Below are 25,109 nucleotides of genomic sequence, written 5' to 3' on the forward strand. Positions count from 1 at the left end.
GGAGAGGAGATTAAAAAACTATTCTTTTAAGATAATAGTTAATGTTTCAGACAGACTAATAAAGTTTAATTGTCTGGAATCTCGTAGCTCCTATTGTAAACTTTCGTTTGATATAGGTCTCCCATCTAGATTTTAAGTGCTGGTAAAAACCTCCAAAATAAAATTTCTCTGATGCCAGCAACGGATGTGAATTGGGAGTCCCTCTCCTCCTCCTCCCTTATCTTCAAGTTGCCTTTGAAAATAACAAGCACTGATGAGAAATCTGCTTGCATCAGCACAGCACTGGCATATGTTACTTTCCCAAACTAAGATCCCTGACCGAATGCAAATCCAGACATATGGGGCAGGGAGGAGCAGCCGCCGTCACTCTTAAAGCGATCATTTCATTAGGTATAAACTGATCGTACACCGATGTCAAAGCAGATACTACAGTAGTAAGAAACTACTTTCACTGGAAGTCACCAAAGGAAATTCTTTCTCAGAATGGCTACCAGAACCTATGTTGAACTGCTGGGACCATTATATGTTATTACTGTTAATGGAGGGAAGGAACACGCACATTATCACTTGGAGAACCAGTCTACTAAAGTCATTGGGTAATGGCCAGCAGCAGCAAAGGGCTCGTTTATGGCAGGGAAAGGCATAAGCTATGCTCTAAGCAGCAGTTTCATAGTTTTCTAGAACAGTTGCTTCTGTTTTAAAAACATCCAAGCATGATTTACTGCCTGAGTGAAGTTTTTCTTTACGGTTGATTTTCTTTTTGCTCCAAGTACTCCCTGAACTCGGAGAGAAAAGCAGCCAGGAACAGGCAGATGGACTAAAGAGGTTCAAACCACGGCTAAACCCTGAAGACTACACCACTGGGAAGAAACCCACAAGTAGAGGGAGAGAACAACCTGAAAGATAATACTGTCTGCATTCAGCAGTGCTACAGAGATTTTGAAAATGCTATGATCCTCTAGGTAAAGCTTTTATCATCAAGAACAAAAGCCCTCCAAAATAGCTCATCCAAGAGAACACAGCTCAAAGCAGCATTATGTTCCAAGAACCTCCTTGGAGATGCACATTGCCACCGCCAACAAAGAGAGCACAAAAGCACCATACGACCAAGATACACAACAAACAAAAATGCAGCAGTGATCTGAAGAATGGCAACCGTCACAACAATGCTTGGTCACTACAAACACACTCCTTAGATCTGCTGGCAGAGTTGGCTGCATGCACACTGCCTAACCTATTTCAGTCAAAATAAGCTTGTTAGCAAAGACCTGCTATTTAAACTGTCTAAGCTAAAACACCTCATCTTAACTGAAAGCAGGGTTGCAGTTTTGCTGACAGATCCTGGAGGGCAGCAACCTGCAGCAGCCAGACAAAAGCTGCGTGGTGTTCTTTTTTACCAGCACAGCCAGGTCTAGAAGAGGACATCTAATGGGTTCACACTCATTGACACCAACATTCCTGCTGTTGGCAGCCATCAAAGAGGCAGCTGTAAGAAAGTCCATGGAACAGAATTATATAACTGTTTTATTTCGAAGGGACCCTTAAAGGTCATCTAGTCCAACTCCCTGCAACAAACAGGGGCAAATACCTTTGCAGAGTGTCAAAGCTGGCCAGTAAACACCTAGACAGACTTTTCATATAGCCTCCTATGGTCTCTTCTAGATAATCATGCAATTTTCACCCATTAATAATTACTGTCTTCTCAATACCAGCTGTTATGTTAAACTTGCAGTCAAACATTACCTTGCTGGCAAACTGGGGCGATTCCCAAGAAAGAGCACTAAGATGGCTGGGGAAGCTGGATGTTTGGTCTGGAAAAGGCTGAGGGTGTCTCCTGAGAAGTTACAGAGGAACGTGAGATGGAATCTGTTCAGAAGTGAGTAACGAGAGAAAAAGTGGCAATAGGCACAGGTGGTAACTACCAAAACTTTGGTTGTTATGAGAGAGAGGAAACAGAAGCGGTCAAAGTCCTGAGCAAACTGAGCTGGCTGTGAAGGCAATCTTCCTCTGAACAAGGCAGTTGGACTGGAGACCTCCAGATGGTGTTATGCCAGCTTAAAGCTTCCCGTGACTTTGTATCTTAAGTTGCTTTGCTGATATGTGGTAAGAGATTTATTATCTGCGCAACAGTCTCCAAAAACACAACCTACAGATATCCTCTGGTGAAGTCCACATTTTCACACCTCGCACTGCGCTGGGTTAGGCCAGACAGGTAACCGTATGTACATGGGAGAAGAAAGGCACGGAACAGTCCCCTCAGCAACACCAAGCAAAGGCTCCGACCAAAACAGCAAGGTGTGTTTTGGTTCAGAGATGAGCAGACTGCCCCTATCAGCTGCACTCAAATGACACAGCCCAGATCCTGAGTCACAGGCAATGGCACCAGGGATTCCTTCATGGCTCACTGCTTAGCTGCCAACAAGCTTCCAGAAAAACCCTCAAGTTGAAGGAGAGAGGAATAGTCCATTGCCTAGAACAGACTCGATTACACAGGGAACGTGGAAATAGACAAGCAATGTAAACATCCCAGTAAGATGGGGCAGAACAGGACAGCGAGTCTCATCTGATCCCTCACTATTCTGCATTTCTCATGTAACATTCAACCATTCACACAAAGGTATGATTCCGTGGTTTCTTTTAAGATTAGCAAGCAGTGGGAATAGTTTCAATCTACCTTCATTTCCCTTTCTACAACAATAGGCTTATCTTTCTTTTCATCCCACTTCTGAGCGTTCCTTCCCTGTTAATTTGTAAGACTTGTCCTCCTTTCTGAAAACAAGTGTATATGAAGGTTAGACTTCACCACTGTATGTTATTTGTTAAACATCTCAGTGCTATCTCTCACTTGTTTCCTGTATATTCAGGGAGCTCACAACAGCCTGCACTAAGCCTACTGTTTGCATACCTGAAAACACACTATTTGCTTGAAAAATGCAAGGAGTCAATTTGGGATCATATCCAGAAAAAACACAACACAACTTTCTGATACAAAAAAAATTATGAGAATTCAAGACTTACCAGGGACCAAGATGGACAGACACACTGCTCCTGTTCCCTACATCAAGGGGTTAGAGCTCCCTCTAGCACTCTCCAAACAGAAGAGCCATAGATTGTATGCTGTGACTGTATGATCTCATCCAAACCAACCTTGGGTGGTGCTGTCCATGATTTTTATTTGCTTTACTTTCTGCTGTCACATGAATAATTAAGAATACATTCACCAGTTTGTCTGAAGCTCGGGAGAAACAAGTGTCAGAAGAATTTCTCTCCATAACCGATTAGAAATAGTCAGATTGCTATAATTAACTGTTGTGTTTTAAAATGTAATTTAGGACCGGTTGAAGGATCTTCATGTCAGCTGTATGTAGAATGTGAAACGTAGCAAGAAATTAAATGAAAAAGATGCTGAAATTTTCAATTTTCACAATGTAAGAAAGTCTTGCTACCTCGCCCTACCTTGCAGCTGACAAACATCCCAGTGTAGCTGACAGGTTGCCTACAGCTGTGAATTAGGTGTTTCTATTTCAGCATTAAATATTGAGCAACTCAGCTTAAGTGAAACTCAAAAGGTGCAACCCTGCTGAGTTCTGCACAACGCTGAAGACAGAGAAACATCTAATGACAGAAGGAGTGTCAGGCCTTTTTAATCACAGGTTATTACTTATTAATTCTTGATAAACTGAAAGCTGGCAGTACAAAGTAAAACTGAGAAAGGAAAATGGGAGCCAAGCCTTTTCAGTTTTATTCCTAACTCTCCTGCTGCCTTCCTGAGCTGCCGTAGGCAAGTCACCCCTCTGCTTTTCACGAATCTCTTGTTAAATGTATGTGTCCTAATGCAAGTCACACTGAGACAGAGCAAGGCTGCATGCTGGTGAAGTCCAAGGAGGTCGCTGTGTGGAAAGTGCCTGGTGAACCAAGCAGAGCTGAACAACAGCACACCTCACTGCCACATGTAAACATCCATCATCACACAATCATCTGAGTTGGAAGGGACACTTCGAGGCCATCAGGTCCAACTCCCATACAGTGAACAGGGACACCTACAGCTCCATCAGGTGCCCACAGTCCCTCCAGCCTGACCTTGGGTGTCTCCAAGGATGGGCAGCCACCCCCCCCTCTGGGCAACCTGTGCCAGTGCCTCACTGCCCTTACTGCAAAATGCTTCTTTCTTATATCCAGTCAAAATCTCCCCTCTTTCAGTTTGAAACCTCTTCCCCTAGTCCTGTCACAACAGATCCTGCTAGAGAGTCTATCCCCTTCTTTCTTACAGCCCCCTTTAGATACTGAGAGGCTGCTATTGGGTTTCCCCAGAGCCTTCTCTTCTCCAGTGCTGGCAAACACATTTGACCCTTAAAAAATAAAGACTTGTTAGCAGGGTCTAGACATCATCTATTAGGAAAAAAAGCAGCCAGACTAATAATTTTTGTGGTCTTTGAAAACAAGATCAAAATTTGTGTACATCAAGAAAACACTTTACCTTAAGTTTTCTCAGGTGAGCCACAGCACCCACCTACGCATCTTAAAATCCATACAAATGTGGAAACAAATCCTCTCCCTGCACACAAGTGCCCTAGAATGGGTACACTTTAGTTTCTTTACTTACCACAGCAATTTCAGTATTTAACCACCAGGGGACTTCTGAGCACTGCTTGGTTTTAGAAGTTTGCAATTTTAGTATGTGACCAAGACGAAGAAACACAAAGGATGTCAGGCTATCCCACTTACATTGCCACTTCTCTGACAAGTCCAGTAAGAAGGACTAGAAGTAATTAGAGCCGAGGAGATGACAGAAGCACCTGACAAAAACCATGCAAACCTCCTGGCATAACCTGCCTGCGTCCCTCAGCCCCAGCTGACAGCTGTCATTGCCATTCCAGGCCAAACTTTCTGTACTGCTCTGCTGCTGCACCCAGATCCTGACACCCAGACCTTCCCTCTCACGGTACAGATAGCATCTGACACTGTTTCTTTATCCCCTTGAGAGGACTTGGAGAAAAGCACTGGCAACTTCTGCTTGCTTCCCACACCTCTCCCATGTGGCAGGAGAGGATGACAGCAGTCATCTGACCTACTGAACGCCAGTGGAAGGGCATGCAGAGGAACAGCATGCCTTAGAGGAGGACAGACAGGACTGCCTCAGAGCAGCCCAGCCAACGATGTGGCTGAACTGTACTCAGCTGCACACCTGTACTGCCTAGATCTGTGGGTGCCACGGGAGACTTACCCCTCAAATTATAGAGTAGAAGTTCTGTGTGTGCACAACTTGGGAGAAGCACATTGCTAAGAGCGGAGGTTACCTCGTAATGAATCCAATGCCAACCAACTCTGAGCTGAAGTCGGACCTTCCGAGGTCTCTTCCAGCTTAAGTGATGCTGTGTTTCTCATCTGACAATCCTCAAGTCAACACTCACCTATACATCCCAGGTGTTTGGAAAATCCTGTTTAGGTTTTGGCCGAAATCAAAACAGAATTGTCTGATGCTGATGTATTTCATTTATTACACATGAAATCTAAAATTCTGTTTAAAGACACTTTACAGAGAATTACTTTTTAAAGCTTTCCAGCTCCGGGCTTCACAAGCCTTTGCTTTTCAATTATTCATTCTTTGCAATAATCAAATACCAGACTCTTCCAAAGGGCACTGCAGATCTGCCTGCTCTTCTGGTTTTGCAAGTTGAGAGCATGCAGTATGCAAAATACTGCCCTGCTTGAGATGCCCTGCTCGGATTGCTGATCTCCCCTCCCATTCTGTACATCCAGCTACTCAAATTTTGCCAAAACCTGTTGATTCTGTTACAACGTGTGTTGTCTCTGAATTGCAGCTGATTGTATTCAGGCATTTCTGCATTTATGACCCAAACAAACTGCAAAATTCAGGTCTTAAGCAAAAAAGATTGTGAGGTCCAGTCATCTTCAGAGCCTTCTAACACTTGCACTGCAAACTGCCCACTAATTGAGATTACAAATTACTATCAAGCACACGACAGGCAAATCTAAACTAACATGGCAGGGGAACAACCTGATTCCACAGAATCACACACGTTTGTAAAATCCAGGGACTTAAAAGAAAACGATGCATGCACATAAGTGGCATTAATTAAGCAACATTTTTATTACGTACAATCAAAGACTTGTAAGGAAGGTTTATTTGACAGAAAGAGGGCTTTTTTTTTTTTTTTTTGGCCAAGAAATTACCATTCTTACTTAATTAACAATCTAGTTTTTTCATAGTGTAGCTGTTAAGCTTTTTTCACTTTTGTTTTCACCTAAATGGATATTATGTAGGGGAACTTTGTCTAAACACAAAAGCAATTACAGAATTGGGTCAAAAAAGACAATGCTGAACCATTCTAAGAATCATGCATTTTATTTTAGTTTGCAGCCACCGTTGCAAGGGTTTTGTTTTGTGCTGTGAAGCAAGAGGAGGGACGCACAGGAGAAGAAAGTTAAACCTGGACTTGTGCACACAACTAGGAAAGACCTATCATGTTTCACAAATTCAGGACATACTTCTACCATGCAGGCAGGTTTGCTTCTTGCACACAGAGCCCAAATAGCCTGGCAGCACAGAGCACCTTTTCCATTCTCTAACTTCAAACTACTTTGTGAGCTGAGCATGTATGGACTACTTATCTGTCAAGATTCATTATTACTGTAAAACAAGTAATTGCAGCTACTTGGAATGCTACTTTCAGGTCTGTGAGAGCAATTACCTGGTTGCTCGTTTTTAATTTTCCTCAACAATAAGGTTCAGCAATCTGTACATTGAGTACTGCTGTCTGCTCCCAAGCTGCAGCCTCAGCTAAGCCCGTCAGTCACATGCAGCAAGGGACTGCCTGCCCTGCTGAAGTTGTCTTGGATATGAGCTTCCACAAGCAGACTAATTTGAATCTATTTTTGTAAATTATAGATTGTGTTAAATATACATGAAGGAAAATATGGAACAGTTTGTTTTACTGCACAACATGAGTTATTTCACAATCTAGGTTCCCTCTGAGAAAACTCTCAATTTTAAAACTTGCCAATTAGTGGCAGTGACTATTGGTGAGACCTAACCAAGGCAAAGATTATTTGCTGAATGCTGCAAAGGGCAGAACAACGCTGCAGGAGAATGAAGGGAGAGGAACAGCAAGAGGAACAGCACACAAGAACAAGGAGAAGCACAGAGTCATTTGCCCAAGCCTCCTTTCCTTTAAGAAGAACTGAAGGTTGTGTCACTTTATGTATTTTATATATATATATAAAATATGCTATATATGCTTTAATACAACAGTGAAACATCAGCCAGAATTAGATCTTTGCATACAAAGTGAAAGTGAGTGTTAATTGCTACAGTAAAGTTCAGGACAATTATTAGACAGGGTGTTTGGAAGAGAGCACGATGCTCTTCATCACTACTCTTTCCTCTTTTTCAAATGAAGACAATCCCATTCAATCCATCCTAATAAATAAACACAAAGAGAGCATGATTTCTTCCAACAAACATATGGGGATAAACATAAAAAGGGAAGGGATTTCTAAAACGGAAGGAATAAAGAAGCAGAAGAATCAAAGCTACAATCCCATTACGAGCAAGCTAACTCGGCAGCCTGGAGAGGATTTCCAGTGTTCAGAACTACTGAGCTGCGGAATGATCTTCTGGTGGTACCAGAATGGAAAAAAAAAAGTTCAACCTTCAAGTGGCTGTAAAATAAAGCCCAGCGAGTTCACCAAAGGGACAGCACAGTACCTGCAAGAGCAGGGAGCTGGAACTAGTGAGCTGAGGTCCCAGTAGGTAGGATGATAGAAACCAGGAAACGTCCCGCTGTGCAGGAGGTCATTCACCACCTTATAGCTCACACATCATCTGAGATGGCACAGATGCAGACTTGTTGACTAGTAACTGAGCAAATTGACCTTCAATGAGTAGAGAACATAGATGAGACCGCGGACTCTGCTCTATTAAATATACAAAGGTATATTGATTCCTCTATCACGGACGATAGGCCACTGCGTCAGCCAGAAAAAGCAGCTGTCAATTTTCAATCTGAGCTTGAGCATACCTGAGATTTATGAAATGTCCAACCTACACCCTTCCCACTAGGTGCTGATCTGCTGAGTTTCACAGATACACAGGAAAACTACTCCAGTACGTTTTTATCCATCTGTCTCAGCTCCAGGAGATTCACAGATAACCTCAGAGTGCCCCAAGGCTGTATCCTCTGTGACTGCAGCTGGTTTGACAGGGTACCCCTCCTAGTCTCTGATGTGTTTATAACAAATGTATTACACGGGAACAGAGGAGGTCTCTTTTCACACTTTCACAACTCCCACAGGATGTGGGGCAAAGCCTTAAGCTGCTTGTTCATGTCATGTTTGGATGTAAGATGACGATGGGATCTGGCAGGTTGTAAAGCAAGTGATCTTAGAGTCCCTGATATGCATGCACTTCTGCTGGAGGATTAGAGAGGAGATACCTTCAACTCACTCACCACTGACAGAGAAGACTAGGCTGTGACCTGCTGGGCAGTGAGCTGCAGTGACTGTGAACTCTTCTGTCTCAAGGGACAACTGTCTGCTGTCTCCATAATTAGAAGAAAAGATACATTTCAACTTTGCTGCTGTCTTCTGCTAGCTTCTGCCTTTAGCTGATCTGGGTATAGGTTGCAATGGATATCTGTCATATACTCCCACACTTTCACACGTTTCATGAATATTATCAGAACCACAAGGAGCAATCAGACAGGTATTAGTTGGAGACCAGCATGACTCCTAATCAATTCTTAACGACTAGCAGGATCAAAACTTGTCCTGCCAGATGATGGTGGTCTGTTGCAAGAAACTGACTGACAGGCAAGTGTCTGACCTCCATACTAATTACACTGAGCCACTTCAGGTCCAACATGAGAAGAGTTCTTTAACTTATCAGGAAACTCAGAAGGTAAATGTGATGCAGTGGAGGACAGCATCTGAAGGCTGCTGATCTAGTCTTTCACATTAGCAGGGATCCTAATTGTCATTGCTTGATCCAAAGAAGTTACTAAGGTGACAAACGGCCAGAATGTAAGGTAAAGACAATAACATATTTGTAAGTAAACTGAAGGTAAGGAATCAAGTTCTCCATTCTCCAAGGTTTTATTCTATTAAACATTATTGTAGGAGATGAGATCGCAGACTCAACAGAGCTGCTCTCATTTCCTGACTGACAACTTAGCTATGCAGCCTGTAAGTTCACACATCCCCATCCCCACCTTATGGGAACTGCAAGATACGTTTTAGGGATTAGTACTTCAATACACCTATTGATTCCATTAGTATGGGCAAGGTTTTATAATCTTGCTAAAGAGAAACGATATTCTGTAGCACTTTGTAAATAACTGTTTGCCTGTTAAAAACTTAATACAAAATGATCTGTCTTCGAGACAAACCTGTCTTGCTAAAAATAGCAAGAAATTTTAAAGACAACAGCAAGAGCAAAGTTTTGCTAGCCCGCCTAGAGCACAGGAAGACATGGGTAACTGAAACAAGCACAACACAGAGAGATTTCAGCTGGAGGTAGGAAATATTCTAATATTTTATAAAAGCGGGCTTCAAAAATAGCATCCAGAAAGACTTTTGCGCCACACAAAGCACATGAGACTGTATATACAAAGTAGATATGCGCTCTCTCCACATATATACGCCAAGTATAAGACTCTAGGAAGCACATGGGTGGGCACAGGATCCATGGAGCCACTTTGGCACCAGTTCCCAGGGGAACTGGGTAAGGATGGCTTCAGATGGCACAGGCCAGTACAGCTCTGTTCTCAGAGCACAGACAGCACAGTCTGGGGACCAGGCTGCACATCAAGGCCTTTGTGTGGGTCAGCCCACCTCCAGCTTAACAGGAGAAGGCATCCTGCTCTAAGGAGCTCCCTTCTGCGTTAGTACTGATGTTCAGGAAATTACATTCGCCTAAGGAGTGTTTCAAGGAGGGCCTGAGGAAGATACGATTGTAGCAGCAGCACTCTACACATGAAGAAAAGCTCCGATGTGATCAAGCCACAGAGGTAAAGTAAAACACCTGGAGAGTGATATCCCCCAGCCTGGGGCAGCTTGCAGAGCGCAGGGCAGGGAGAGCACTTGGAAGGAGTGGGAAAACTGCACTGAGAGAAAGCAAAACCCAAACAAGTGATGGGAAAAATACATAAGCCATTTTAAATAAAACTGACTGAAAACGGGGTTCTAAAAACTACCAAGAACTTCTAAAATTGACAAAATCAGACAGTTACAAAATCTGACCAGCAGCTGGAAAAAAATGTATCAGGTTAATAAAGAATTAAGATTTGCTGCATGTTCATTTCAACATGTATGTCAACACTACCAGTCTGTAGGCTGCCTATTAATTCACATGTGGCATATTTACATTCATTCTGATATTACGCCCCATGCTAGGACATCCCATTACAGAGTCACGGTAGCAGCTCCATACTTAAGGTGTCAGGAGCCGGTGAATTCCGCAGCACGTTGCCTTTCCCCTCTTATTCTCTTGCAGTAGAATTACTCTGGGGCAGGAATTTGCCATTTGGTTTTCAGGCCACAAGGGAATCTCTTAGGGAACTGACAAACTGATTTAAGCAGCTGTAGAATAATTTACTGGTTTTTCTGTTTTATTAAAAGTGGAGGGGAGAGGGGGGCAAGAAGGCTTTGACATCTTTCGGTGTTTATGCAACAAGAAGAATAAGCATTTGTCTTAGAAAATGACCACTTTTTCATAGATACTGCCATTGCCTCCTATAAGTATTGTATTTGATTGCAAATTTGGCTGCAACCACTGGTAGCTGGGAGGCACCAGTTCCCCAAGACCCATGGCTAACACAGACAGACCTAGGAAGAGAGAAGGTATCAGAGGAGCAGAACCCAAATCAGCATTAGGTGTATATAAACAAAAGCAGTGCTCAAGCAGAAAACACCCTTCAACTGGTATCACACTTCCAGATCCCCAGATGTCGAGCAAGGAAATATTAAGGAGCATTATCGCATTTCACAGACAGAAGAACTGAGATGGAAAAGCACGATATGACAAAGACTAAAGGTATCTCAAAATCTGGAGCCATAATTCCTAGTCTAATAAACTTCCTGTTAGGCCTTAGTGCTTATTACGAATATTTCATCCCTAGATTTCAGTCGTAAGAGCAACTTTGAACTCCTCCGCAAAAAAACGATGCTGTGAGTCCAGCCCTGGTCCCAAGAAACATGGGGAGGATTAATTAAGGCTTGTGAAGCACTCAGACTGCAGGGAAATCCCCAGGAGGAAGTTCGTATTTCCATATTCTGACCAGGGCTTGAAAGGCATGCAATAAACACAGCCTGGGGCACAGAACAAACAACACGAATAAAACAAAATACTGAGCAGCTGTTCCTTTAGCAAATACCCTCTGTCCCACACCAAACTTTATTTCTGCCTCAGGCCGCAGGGAGGGAGTGGGGAATCAGATTGAGGGAGAAATAAACTTTTACTTCAAGAGGTTAAACGGTAGCAGAGTTGTAAACAAGGGAACCTGTTTGTTATAAAGGGAAATAAGACATCCTTAGCAGGCAGAACCTCCAGCTACAACAGTTACACCACCTTCCCATGCCAGAAAGTGGGATGCCTACCATGAAGGCAGCCTGCTTAAGTGTCCTAACGAGAAAAAGGAACAAAAAGCAGCACAGACGTGCAGGAGCACAGCCTCACTCCACAGCCAACACAGCTTCTTTGGGAATCACCGGGAAAGAGAGGCAATGCCTGAAAAACACAATGCAGAGAGCAAGGAAAGACGAACATGAACTGTGTTAATCAGCTGGATTCCTCTGCACTGCCAACACAAATGCTGTTTCATAGTATTACTGATTTTCCTTCCCACAAGTCACCCCCTAACACCACTCTTTCCTCCACAGTATTTGTTCCCTTTACAAATATACCTATTTTTGAAAGACCGCTGTTCATTCAGAGCTGACAATCATTAATTACTGTTTCGGCTTTTAGACTGTATTTGAGAAAGCTGCTGTTTTATCAAACCTCTACAAAAAAAACAATCAAGTCAATCTTCTCAGCAAACAGCTGCCAAACCTTTCAAATTACAACTTGTCGATAACTGAATAAACTGAAAAATATTGGTGCAAAAAAAAAAACTACCAAAAAAACCTCCCAAAATGCAAGCAGAGAAAGGAGCAGCAGGAAAGCAGCGCAGTATCTGCTCTCTGCTCCTTTTTGCTGCTGAAAGAGGCACGGCATGCATAGTATTTTTAACTAAGGAGTCTCACTGCAAACATATGCCAAGGAATCTTATTTCAAACATATACTAAATAAGGAGGGCAGTAATAAAACAGGCAGTCCCTTACTCTAATTTTATCCGTCTCCCTCCTCTTCTTTCCTTGATGCAGTGAAACTTTAAATCCAACACCAAACCCCGTCTCTCTCTTTTTTTTTTTCCCCTTAAACAGTGATCAACATTTTCCTAAATGACCCCCGAAAGGACCTACTTCTAAGCTACTCATTAGTAACAGCCACGTTTGCAATATTAACCTGGATGCGGCTGTTTATTAAGATCTTTTAAGGGGTTTCGAATGAAGACACACTGCCGGTGTACAGGGAGCACAGAAGGGGTAATTTAAAACCCGTGTTTTTCCTCCCCCTCGCCAAAAACATGCCCAGCATTGTGCAGCTGTGCTGCCAGCTTCATCACTCCCTCCATCTCCACTCTTGCTAATTAAAAGGTTGATCACAGAACAATGCTCTTCTCATTAATTTCGGCTTTCTGATTGGGCAGGATTCCCGTTCGCCCCGCCTGATCTTTTCCACACTGCTGAAGTTAATGTGACAGGAGCCCGAAGATGGATTACCCGCTGCCATATTGCCCATCACCTCCAATCAGCAGCTATCTGGGTAAACTGATTGTTCTAATTTGCTCTCATTATTTTTACAATATCAGGAGAAAATAACGCACACAGCTCACTGTCAAAGCCGTGAAAATCAGCCATTAGTTAAACCCGGGCACTGAGTGCCTTTATTAGAAGCGCTGCAGTTTATTGACGCGGCTTCGGTAAACGAAGAGAATACCTGCCCTATTAGACACACTTTTTGGTGTGTGGTTACACGGAAAGGAAACATTTATCAGGATACTTTTGGCAACGCACGCCATCTCAGCCTGTTATCCCAACCCGCTGGCACACAGCGACGAGGAAGAACAATAGACTTGACTTCTGCAGAAAGAAGGGCAAAATATGCAGCATTACCCATGCAGCAGCCTGCCTGAACATCTCCACTATTATTTACTGCTCAAATAAATTAAATCATTTCAGCACTAATATGACAGGCCAATACATAAATACACCTCCAAAACACAGGAAATACTGTAATAGAGTGAAGACAAACATGGCATGGTGTGAGCCGTACGCACAAGGTCAACATTTTGGGCTGGAGCATTTGTTTGGGTTTTGTTCTGCTAAGCACAGGAGCCCCGCATCAAAACCCAGCAATCAAGAGCAGGAGTTTCATGCACTAAGGGAAACCAGCATGTTCTTCAGACTGGTTCTGTTCTGTCCTACAGACTGTTCTTCCCCTACAAAAAAACACCGTGCTGCAACAACTTGGGAGTGAGTCAGAGCAGAAATGTCATTCCACACTGGAACCTCACAGGATCCCATGGCTAAGAAATGAATGAAGTATTGTTAGCAGCATGAAGTCAGGCGTTTTTACACTGCAGTGCTGCTACAAGCTACTCTCAAAATCCTGGACCGCTGACAGTCTCCACGCTGTACAAAAAGGGACCTACGTTATTTTGGCTGCTGCCTATCAGCATCTTAGCAAAGAGAAATGCTAAACAGAAGGATTAACAGAAATATGATACTTTAAATCTTGCTAAAGACAAACCTTAAACTGGTGTCTACAATGCTGTGACTCACAGTGTGCTCCAAGAGTGACAGGCAGAGCACAGAGCAGACTGATTTTACTTTTAAATAATATCTAAATTAGATTAGCTCTTTGTGTAGATCTGCATGAACCAGAGGGGACATTCATCATTGTGCCAAAAAAGTTAAATTCACTGGGGCACGCTCAAAGTGAATGGTTCTAGACCTACGTTTTATCTCTCAGACACATCATCAAGATGCTGTGCCAATATGCATGAAACCAGCTAGGAGCTGCAAGAAAGACAACGGGAGGGGAACCAGATACCAGAAACAGTTTCATTTTTCCCATTGTAGATTATGAATTGCCTGGGACAGGATCTGTGGTTTCCGTGTCTTGCAAGCATGGCGCATCCCTTTCAATGTGAGCTTCTTTTTTAATATTTAAACGGATTAAATATAAGGGAGGGTATTCTCTTCCCTCCCCCTCCAAAACAGATGTAATTCTAGTTCCCCTCCCTCCCCCCGCTGTAATTTAAAACACCACAATTTTCACTACTGCTTTTTAACATTTGTAAACCCTCATCAGCTACAGCCCCGAGTTCGGGGGCGATCTTCCCTCCCTCCCAGCTTTGTTTGGCATTTCTTTTGACCCTGGCTAATGGCTTTCTCTCGGAGGGGTGTGCCACGCTTTTCTCCTTAAAATTCCTGCACTGAAAGGCTGCACCGCACCGCTCCACAAAACGTGCTGATGGCACAAATTACAAGCCCCCAGCCGAACGCTCCAGCCCCCACCATTCGGGCAGATTTATGTGGGCTCTTGCCGACGTTATTACAAGTCAGAGTTTATTGGGAAATTGTTACATTATGCGGAGTGTCTAACAAATTGCTTATGCTGCTATAATTGGATTACAACAGCCGCTTGCTCCCACCGGTAAGATTAGGCAAGTAGGACTCCTGCCGATCTCTGAGCGTTAGCAGTAATTTTATTTGCCTTGCCTCTCTCTTTCCTAACAACATGCCTCTTTCCCTGCCAGCTGTCTGCTGAAAAGGCACAGGCTTGTTCCTTGGCCCTAACAATGCAATTACAGCCCTGCAGATCGCACTGTTTGTGCATTAAGTACAGAGCCAAAACGAGGCGAATTGATCGTTTGACTTTTGGAGGAGCCATGTGATCTCTGCGTGCGGGTGATCCGGCATGCATCAGTGGGCAATGCTGCAGTACATGCCTGATGAGGAGCTTGCTTCATGCCATTTCCCCTCCCCGTCTGCTCCGAACAGCAAGGACATTGGAGCCTCCCATTAATCTGGATCTGTCAATAAAGATGGGTTCCTTTTTGTCACCTCTCTTGCTAGGTTCAACTCAGCACTGATTTTGCCTTCTGAAACATGATGGTGTCCCCACTGACGGCATCCTCGCCGTGGGCTACAAGATGAAATGATTACTGCAGCATTTCACACCTCCAGCTTAAGCACAAGATTTGGACATATTTTTCAAACTACTTTTTTGACCTCTTGCTTTTGAAAAATACTGAAGACATTTCTAGGTAATGCAATGATTGTAACGTTTGTATCCTCTGCCATCTGAGGGTGCTGTCACTGCAGATGACTACTTGAGAGGTGATGCTTCTCTTTGCCTTTACCTCTGCTTACCACAAATCCCTCACTGACTTGGTTTCTGAACTGTTTTGTATTTCCATCACAAAACATCCCTACCTGATTGCTCTCTACAACAACCTGAGGAGAGGTTGTAGTGAAGTGTGGGTTGGCCTCTTCTTTTGAGTAACAGTGATAGGACAAGAAGGAATGCCTTCACATTGCACCAAGGGAGTTACCAGTTGGGTATTAGGAGAAACTTCTGCAATGAAAGAGTGCTCAGATGCTGGCACAGGCTGCCCAGGGAGGTGGTTGAATCACCATCCCTGCAGGTGTTCAAGAAACATGTAGATGTGGCACTAAGTGACATGGTCCAGTAGTCAGTATTGGTGGTAGGTAGACAGTCAACCTGGATGACCTTAGAAGTCTTTTCCAATCTTAATGATTCTATGATCCTACACTCTTATCCTGGTGAATGGTTCCTACAAGCTTAATGTGGCAGGACCTGAATCAAGACCTCAGGACTGCAATTGTTTATGCAGAGGATCAATCACATAGCAAACATCTAGGGTAGAAGCACAGCATATGAGAACACACACTACCAATGTGCAGGGCAATTCTAATCAAGGATGTTCTGTCATTTTTATAGATTTATATCACATCTCCAATACCTGCATACTTGGAGCACTGCAGGACAACCTTTAAACGGGACCTTGAGAGCTCTCCAGTCCATCCTCCTGCTCAAAGCAGAGTCTGTTGAAAGGGCAGTTCAGGTAGATCATGACTCCATCCAGCCTGCTTTTGAAAACCTTTAGGGATGATGTGCAAAGCATCCATAGGTAACCTGTTCCAGCTGACATTCATTGTCATGACAAAGCTTTCTTTACAGCAAGTCAAACCTGAAAGGGAGTTTCTAATTCAGGAACCTTTTAAAGTTATGCTAAACTCAGCTTCACTGACCACACCATCTGCTTTCTCAAAATTCCAAACCCGGGGCTCCAAAAAATAAAAACATCTCCACTGACTTGGCTAAAATTTGGAAATTACTCTTGGTATCAAGATTTCTCACATCACATGACCATCCTCACTGCGGAGCTCTGAGAGCTGATCTCTGAATACGACTTGAGACCCTAAGCTATAAAGCGCTTTACGACAAGTAAGCTTTATAATAACATTTCTTCAAAGTCTCTTTTTCATTTAAAAAAAAAACAAGTGTAATTCTTTTTTAATTTGTGGCTTCATTGACACGCAAAGTCATTTTGGGTGCTAAGAGAAGCAGAAATGACAACCATAGTGTTTGCATAACTGAAGACTAAAAAAGCCTGTTTACATGTAGTTTAACACTCAAAAGAAACTCTGAACAGCTGAAATGTCTTATAAATAGCTCAGACCCAGAGGAAGTGCAAACGTCTGCATTGTGAATTGTAGATCTTAATTACAGACAATGGCTGGTACAGCAAGTAGCACGGAAAAAAAAAAGTGAAACAGTTGCACTGTTCATGGTTGGCAATAATTCTTCAGGAAAATATTTACTATCAATCAGTTATGAGAAAAGGGACTCTGCGCTCATAAAACAGCACGTTGCTTCTCATACCAGGACCATTTTGCTTCAGCATAATCTGAATTTAAACAGCTTGTTTCCTGCGGATATAATTTTGGAAATAAATAAAACAAGTCTATCAAAATCTGGAGAATGTGTATGGTGGGGTAGGGTGGGGGAGCAGGATATCACATTTCTTCCTCAGCCATTTGCAAAGAGGTTATTAGACTGAGGCAAAGCTAAAGCCTGAAGACTGTCACGAGCAAAAATAAATAAATAATTAGAAACCCACAATTAAGATAAAAGAAGCCACATCACATCGCTATGAAAAGAAAATCATCATTATGTTAACAGTCGAAGACAAACCTCTGATTCTGTATACCGCTTGAGTTGTCTAAATACTCAGAATCCAGCGCTGAACTTCATGTTTCATAGCACCTTTTGAACACAAACCAACCTTCAGCCATGTCCCTGCAACACCAGCTATTCACAACACCCTCTTTCACAGAGACAACACAGAACAGAAGAGTGAAATGGCATAAGTGGCATGCCTGGACCTCTCCTGGCCCACAGTGGCTGAGCAGGCATTTGTAGGCAACGGCCTCAGAAGCTGATGTCCCAGTCATGTCCCCAGCATACAAAAGGGAACACTGCTAGCAAAGGTTTTGGAGCTGGAAGCATGACAGCTGACAGCCTCTCTGCATCACTGCGCAAAAGCATAATACAAAAATAAATTTAGGATGTGAAGGAACATACTTTCTCATTAAACCAGTTGAAGAAGCATCAAGAAACAACGTAGTTTGTCAGATAATATTCATTCAGGATTACAATGCTCTACTATCAATTCAAGGACTGGGAAGGTTTCAGAAGCACTGGAAAACTACGTTATCTGAAGATATACTGACTCAGCAGTGTCTCACAGCAGAACTCCAAGCTGCATGTGCTGCTCATGTAAAGTAAATGCAGCGACACTCTCAGGAAAGAGGAGCCATCAATCTGTGACATAAAGGGAGTTGAGAGTCCAAGAGGGACACTCTTCAGATCAATTTGTCCTACTGCCAACTGGAACATCCAGCCTGGAACCCTAAATGTTTGTTTGTTGAAGTGTAGTCGTGGTTTCTCCACTGCATTTCATACAGAAATCCTGAGCTCAGTGTTATTACTGTGTGGATTAGTCTAACCCGAAAAATTCTGAAGTGGAGATGCAGAAAGAACTCACAAAGAAAAGCTGGTTCCAATTAGCAGCTCCTTCCACCACTCCCCCTCTTCTTCACTGGAATCCCCCTTGAATGTAAGAGTGCAGATACAGCTAAATAATACTATGCTTCTTTGCAAGAATATGTCCCTGGAGGACACGACACGCTTGGTTTGCTGACACCTTAAGAGGCAGGACCAGGGATCATACATGGGCATGGCAAGGAGCAAGGAGTGCTCAGCTGCATTTTGCTTTTTCCAATTTTGTTCACCTCTGGTAATAACAGGGGCTGGGAACCTGTCCCAGCTGCTGCCCAGCTCAGAGCTAAGCAGATATGCAGGGATGCTGTATGACATTTAAAAGGTGCCTCTGCGCTGTCTGTGGCTGCTATGCCATAGGTTGTCTGGCTCTGGCACATACAGAGAAGAATTTAATGTGCAAAATGAAACTGAGAACACTTCCCTATGCAGCAGATGCAGACGAACTTGATCTGACTGCACGAGTTAATAAAAAAAAAACTATCTAATGAATACAGGAAATGGGTATTGACTGCAAAACTCCATCAGATCAGCTCCTTCTCCTGCTGGGAAGCAAAAGAGCACTTTGAATTAGGAAAATATTTCCACGATCCAAGGAAGTGTACTATCCAACAGACTCCAAGTGAGCAGCAGAAGTCAAACCTAGCACAGCCCACATTATCAAAGGGTGAAACGGCAAGACCTCTGTTTAAAAATATATAACCCATCTAAGCAAAGACTCAGCCAAGGAGAATGGAGACAAGCAGAGCCTCCCTCACTGCAGGGCAAAGCATGAAGGAAGGTCACTGCACAAATCAAGTGGTCCAGGATACAGGACAGGAGCATCACAAGAGTCCTAGGGACAGACCAGATGCCAGGGGATTTTTAACTGAGGATGCACCACACACCAACACCATTATCTGACCCGAAGATACTGGCTAACAAAATATGGAACAAACAATGGGAACAGATGCTCAGTTGGACAATTTTCAATAACCCTCATTAAAACCAAACGCCCTGCCCTTGCAGCTCAGGTTCATGTTATATTTCTACCTTATTTAAGCATCTTGCACCAATTTCTGAGAAAGTCATCCAATTATGGTTGCACACCAGTACCACTGTAACAAGAAATGCTCTTGCAAATATTTTGCAGTTTCCAAAGGGAGGATTTCTGTGTGTGAGCAGCATCTATAAAAACACAATTAGAAATTACATTTGCCTTTTAAAGACATTAGGTTAAATATATATCACACTTGTTGATCACTCAGAGGCAGTGGCAATAACATGCCCAAAGATTAATGGAAGAACTCCCAGTGACATCTGTGCACCTAAATATATAATTATTAATTTATGATCACTCCTATGCAGTCTAGGCATGCACATTTTGAACAATTTTTCCTGTCAAGGCTGATATTGCATTGCAGAATCAGAAAAGGTAATCATTATTTCCAAAGTAACCCTTTTTGTCCTTCAATATCACTTTTAAAAAAGCAAGCAAGCAAACAAACAAAGAAAAAAATTCACAGTACTTTCAGAAAAGTGCTGCAGACAAAGCAACTTGCATTTATGCTTTCCAGTATTCACCCTCTTGACAAAAGATTTTAATGTTCAAAGCCTTAAGACATCAATCATGGAGGATAAAACTCGCCATGTGCATAAGGCTAGGAGAAGGCCTCTGAACTCCTTAAATCCCATTTAAGCCCTTCACCGAGGGAACATTTAACAGTTGTGCCATTTGCCTATGCCATCACAGAGCCATCTGCATCTAGCTAACTGGAGTTTAAACGCTTCAACACTTCTGGAATTTGAAAGATAAGCTTTCTTAGAACCTATTTCACTTTGTTTTGCAGCTGGGAAGGCGGGGAAAGGGGTACAACAGCCAGACAATCCAGTTCTAGGGGAAATACATCCCTGTAAGAGTCCTTCTTTTACATATATTATATAATCATGCAGTGTATGGAGACACAATACTTAAGAACATACAACTTTCTATCTCCAGAGTGACAGTTCAGATTTATCCTCAATAACACGAAACAAGACTTGCCAATCTACTTCCAAATTTGCCTATTTCTCTTACCATGACCCCACTGAATAGGCTGCTTCAGGACACTCAATTATTTGGGACACTGGGAAGTTAAAGGTATGTCATATCAGTTTAAAGAGGCATCACCTAAATTAGCAGTAATTCCTGCACATCCTGCTCCTCAGTAAGAAGATCAGGATGGTGTACAGTACATGGCATTGAGTGGGTTTACTCCTAGCTAGCTCGCTGTGAGCTGCTCCATTGGCATCAGAATAGTGCTGTATGCTGATATAATTCATTAAGAGCTAATTCAAGAGTTTCACTTTGTATCGTGAAGGGCCTGAGGAAGCAACATGCAAAACCAATTGTCTTAAGCTAGGAAAGCAGATTTCAGGATTCATTATTAGCACTTAGCACTTTGTGCCAGGATTGGTAACTTGTTTCTGAAGTGCATGCCCACTGAAAGGCAACCTCGCATAGCAAGAGCAGTTTAGAAGTGCTAAGTCACTTGAATGCACCATGGCAAACTTTTATGGTGGCCAATTCAGAAAAAAAGAAAATAAAAGTAATGGGACATCCAAATTTCACTAGAAAAATTCCAAAGAAAAGATTTAGTTGGGATTAGCTTAAAAGTCAATACAAAAGCAGGCCTTGAAGAGACAAGGCACCTTTAAAGCATGGGGAAAAGGGTGACTTCAAGAATATCAAGGAATTTAAAACAGTGAAAGAGAAAACAGGCTTTCGAGTGGTCAGGTCGTGGTGACAGAGAGCTACAAAATGCCAGCTGGTTTCAGTAACAGATGGCTGTGTGCACTGATCTGTCCTGCATGCCCATTCTAACCCTCCTCACAGTGGAAACACGAAGCTTATACAAGGCTAAGTACATCCTTCACACAGCCTTTTTATACTTATTGCATCATGGTTCAAATGTTTTCCATTCACAAATAACTCTGCATGTATCTTATTTTACTCCAGTTATGCTGAATTTTAAGAAAAGAGGGTGGCTAATGGCACCTCCTCTGTTCCAATCACACCTAGTACAATTTTCAAGGAATGTATTTTCTCTGATGCATGAATATATCTATTTTCTTACCATTCTGACTGTGCTTCCCTCTTCCTTTCCTAAATAGAGCATTCACTGGATTTTAGTTAAAGGGCTTTTGTTAACAACTCTTTTCACACATTCCTTCTGGCAGCTAAGAAGGGGCACCATGACACAGAGTTCTCATGCTTCGTATGTTTTATATATATAGATCAGCATCTATCTGGACATTTATCATGTGTAGTTGCCACAGCTAATCACATGGCAGAAACAGGTCATCCCACTGCAAAAGCCTACCTGAGTAGCAGAATAAACTCTTCTGCCCTAGATCGTTCAGGACTCAAGTAATCATTTCCAACAGAGGAAAACAGCACATCTCAAACTCTACCCCAAAGGATGGAAAAGCCTACCTCAAGTAGTTACTTTCCATTCAAACACTTTTCCTAACTGTCATCCTTAACAAGAATTTTTCTTTGATGAACAGTGAATAGAATGCTAAAGAACCTCTCAAAACCAAAGCCATTCTGTTACTTACTTTGGCCACACAATTTTCAGTCTTCATAGCCGTGCTTCCTAGACATACTGTTTCCTGGTTTAAGCACAGTCTGGCACAGCTGTTGTAGGTCTGCAGAAAGATTAAAATGGTTATGAATAGAAGACGACAATTTTCTTTCAGGCACCATATTTTTGGCACCAGAATCCACGACAACACTGCTACATTTCCTTTTTCCTACGGTGTAATAATTTCAAGCCAAAATAAACTAGTTTACAGCAAAAATCTATGTTGAGGACATGCCTGTTCTCTGAGAAGCTGTGCAGTTTTATAGTTCTGAGACACGCAGATTGAAGGGATTTTTTTTTTTTACTGTGACTAAAATTAAACTTGGATGAAGTGACTCTTTAAACTAAAACGTCTGAAGAACTCAAGAGTTTCTAATGGAGGTTTTCAGCACCTTGTTAATGACTACTTGATGAAGCTCACGTTTGCTAAAAGGAGGAGGACAGCAGTTCCTAGAAGTCCCAGTACTTGATTAAAACCCCAGTGTGCTATGCCTGGTGCTAACAGAAGACTATTCCCCACCCCCAAAGAACCCACAATTTATGTGCTGACCAAAAGACACAGGAAAAAAACAGCGTGGCAGTCAGCAGATGGTATCAGCTGCCTTAACCAGGGCAGTATCTGGGGGAACACTACAGAGCAGGACTGGTCTGTCGCTGCTTACAAGGGACTGCAACTCCTGCCTGCATCCAGAAGGAGAAACAGAAATTTCCAGGCCCAAATCCTTTCTAGCACCACGTGGCCGAGCAGAGTGCATCTTTCAGCATCTCCCATCTTTCAGCAGGGAGGTTTGCATTCAAACCAGGATTAGGCTGCGAGCAAACAGAAGGCTGAGGGACTCAACTCTGCCTCCTGCAAATATTTGCCAACGTCATAAAACTATCACTCTGGTATGCACAGCACTTTTTTCTCAGAAGAAGGATCAGAATGGCATAAACTATAATAAATTGTGGCTTAGATGCAGTGGCTCAAGTGGTGGACAGAAAAGTTGACACCATCTGCTCTGTGCCGACGTTCAGACAACACCACACAGACTTCATTTCATCAGCATCACATCAGTTAAATTCCACCAGGCTCTGAAGGTGGAAAACCGTGAAGAGTTGGTAATATTCTTTGTTCATTATTGACATTTGTGTAATTTAACCCACTTATTGTAAATCTGTGATCTCCCTCGTTTGCATTTGCATTCCCAACATTCCAGTAGCAGCATTTCTGCCCAGCGTACCTCGTATATACTGCAATTTCAATGAGAGGCTCAAAGAAAGCTAATACCAACTGCACTTTGCAGATGAAAAGCTCAGTCACAAAAGCATTTACTGAAAGAAACATGGAAGCCTGTGGCTTCCTGAACTCAACCATGAACCAACTCACATCTTTTTAGTCTTTTTCCTCCCAGAACAGGTATCAAAAGGCTTGGTAACAAGCCAGCTTTTTAAAAGGCAAGCTTACAGCAAGCCTTCTATCACATACACAAATAGAGTGGATAATCCAAATATAGTATGTAAAATAATAAAGGCAAAAAACAAGAGCTTTTTGAGAAGGGAGCTCACTACAGCACTGTTCAAAAGTAGGACACGTGACAGACACAAATAATTATTCCACTATACCATTTATTTTTTATTACTTTTACCCTCGTAGGACACCTTAGCATGGACAGCACCAAGACAATTTCCAACATAACTCGTTCATCAAATCCCACAGGATCTGGTGACACTTGATGGAACTAATGGAGTACTTAAAAATAACAATAAAGAGGAACAAAAGGAACCTGTTCATTAGACCTGATAGCAGCCTTTCAGTATATGAAGAATGAGTATAGGAAAGAAGGGGACAGACCCTTTAGCACAGTCTGCCGTAACAGGACAAGAAATGGTTTCAAAATAAAAGAGAGGAGATTCAGACTGGATATAAAGAAGAAGTTTTTTTCCAGTACAGTCAATGAGGCACTGGCACAGGTTGCCCAGAAAGGGGGTGGATACCCCAACTCTGGAGATGCCCAAAGTCAGGCTGGAGGGACTCTGAGCACCTGGTAGAGCTGTAGGTGTCCCTGTTCAGTGCAGGGGAGTCGGACCAGATGGCCTTTAGGGGTCCCTTCCAAATCAAATGACTCCATGATTATGTGATTATATACCCGGAGATCTGCAGCTCGCTTCCATGGGATACTATGGAGAGAAACATCAGAAGTGAAAATAGGAATTAAATGAGCTCCGGGAGAACATGTCCAGAGTATGGGCCAGGATATCCCCTGGACATCCCCAGTGCCGTCTGCCATCATTCTGCAGCATCTTCCACTGGGCACTCCCATGTGTGTCCCTCTGCCCCTGCAGCACAAACCAACAAGTCTTACATCCCTCTCAAGCTTTTCAGCCACACAAATGAGACAAGAACATATTTTTATTGTGAGGGCCAACATTTGTACAGTAACTTTATTATGTAAAGACCTACGTAAGCATCAAGTTGCCAGACAACCATTCAGTCCTTTGGCAGCTCTTTGTTTCTCAATTAAAGGAAAGCTAAGAGGAGTCAACCCATCAGGATGCAGAACTGAGAATGAAACACACGAGCAGTGATCAGCACTTCAACGCCCGTTATTATGTTTGCACATTTACAAAGTTCTCCTGGTCTTTTTCTCACATTCTCAGAGAATGTGAGAAATTATTAGCTGTGTGATGAATAGAGACGCTAAAGATGCATATGCAAGATCTACAATGTGGTCAAATAACCTCAAGCAAAAATACTGAACAACACTCCTGGAAGCATCCAAGGCCATGCTAGATGTGGTTCTTGGCAGTCTGGTCTAGTGGTTGGCAATAATGCACACAGCAGTGGGTTCACAATTGGATTATCATTACAGTCCTTTTCAACCCAGGCCATTCTATAATCTGTGATCTAGTTCTGCCCTAACATCCAGGAAAAAAGAAAAGAAGTCATGTCGCTCTAACGGGACTCAAAGGAAATGTTATGGTAATGTTGAGAAGATGCAGCATTTGGCTCATGAAGAGCAGTCATGAGGAGCTAGGAGAATACATGAGGCGCGTGGAGGTATTGCTGTATGGATATCTCCTACTGTTTCTCTGCAGGCAGCAGTTACCAGCTGCTGTGAGACACAAGATCACTAAAGATGTGGTTTCATCTGGCATTGTCACGTTGTGTTTGCACACCAACAGTTTCTAGTGAGCAGGCTGAACAGAAAAGAGAACAATTGTCAAGTCACTGGATAATAACAGAGATAATCTAGCTGAAACGCTTCATGGTGCCTCACGATACACTGCAAAATATCAGAGCACTC

General features: G+C 42.7%; 1 protein-coding gene across 8 annotated transcripts in view; it reads right to left on the bottom strand.

The window, feature by feature from the left end:
- The window catches only part of BTRC (beta-transducin repeat containing E3 ubiquitin protein ligase), a 107,473-nt gene that overhangs the window by 30,225 nt on the left and 52,139 nt on the right, over positions 1 to 25,109 (bottom strand). For 7 of the 8 annotated variants that reach the window (XM_042862911.1, XM_042862910.1, XM_042862906.1 and 4 more), the window contains one exon: positions 21,797 to 21,886. The exons of the other annotated variant lie outside the window; for it this stretch is intronic. In XM_042862911.1, coding sequence (XP_042718845.1) covers positions 21,797 to 21,886 — 90 coding nt within the window. The remainder of the gene's footprint in view (positions 1 to 21,796; positions 21,887 to 25,109) is intronic. 8 annotated transcript variants of the gene reach the window in all.

The sequence above is a fragment of the Lagopus leucura genome, unplaced genomic scaffold (assembly GCF_019238085.1).
Source record: "Lagopus leucura isolate 7727_CA_CO unplaced genomic scaffold, USGS_WTPT01 Super-Scaffold_739, whole genome shotgun sequence".
NCBI classification, from domain to species: Eukaryota; Metazoa; Chordata; class Aves; order Galliformes; family Phasianidae; genus Lagopus; species Lagopus leucura.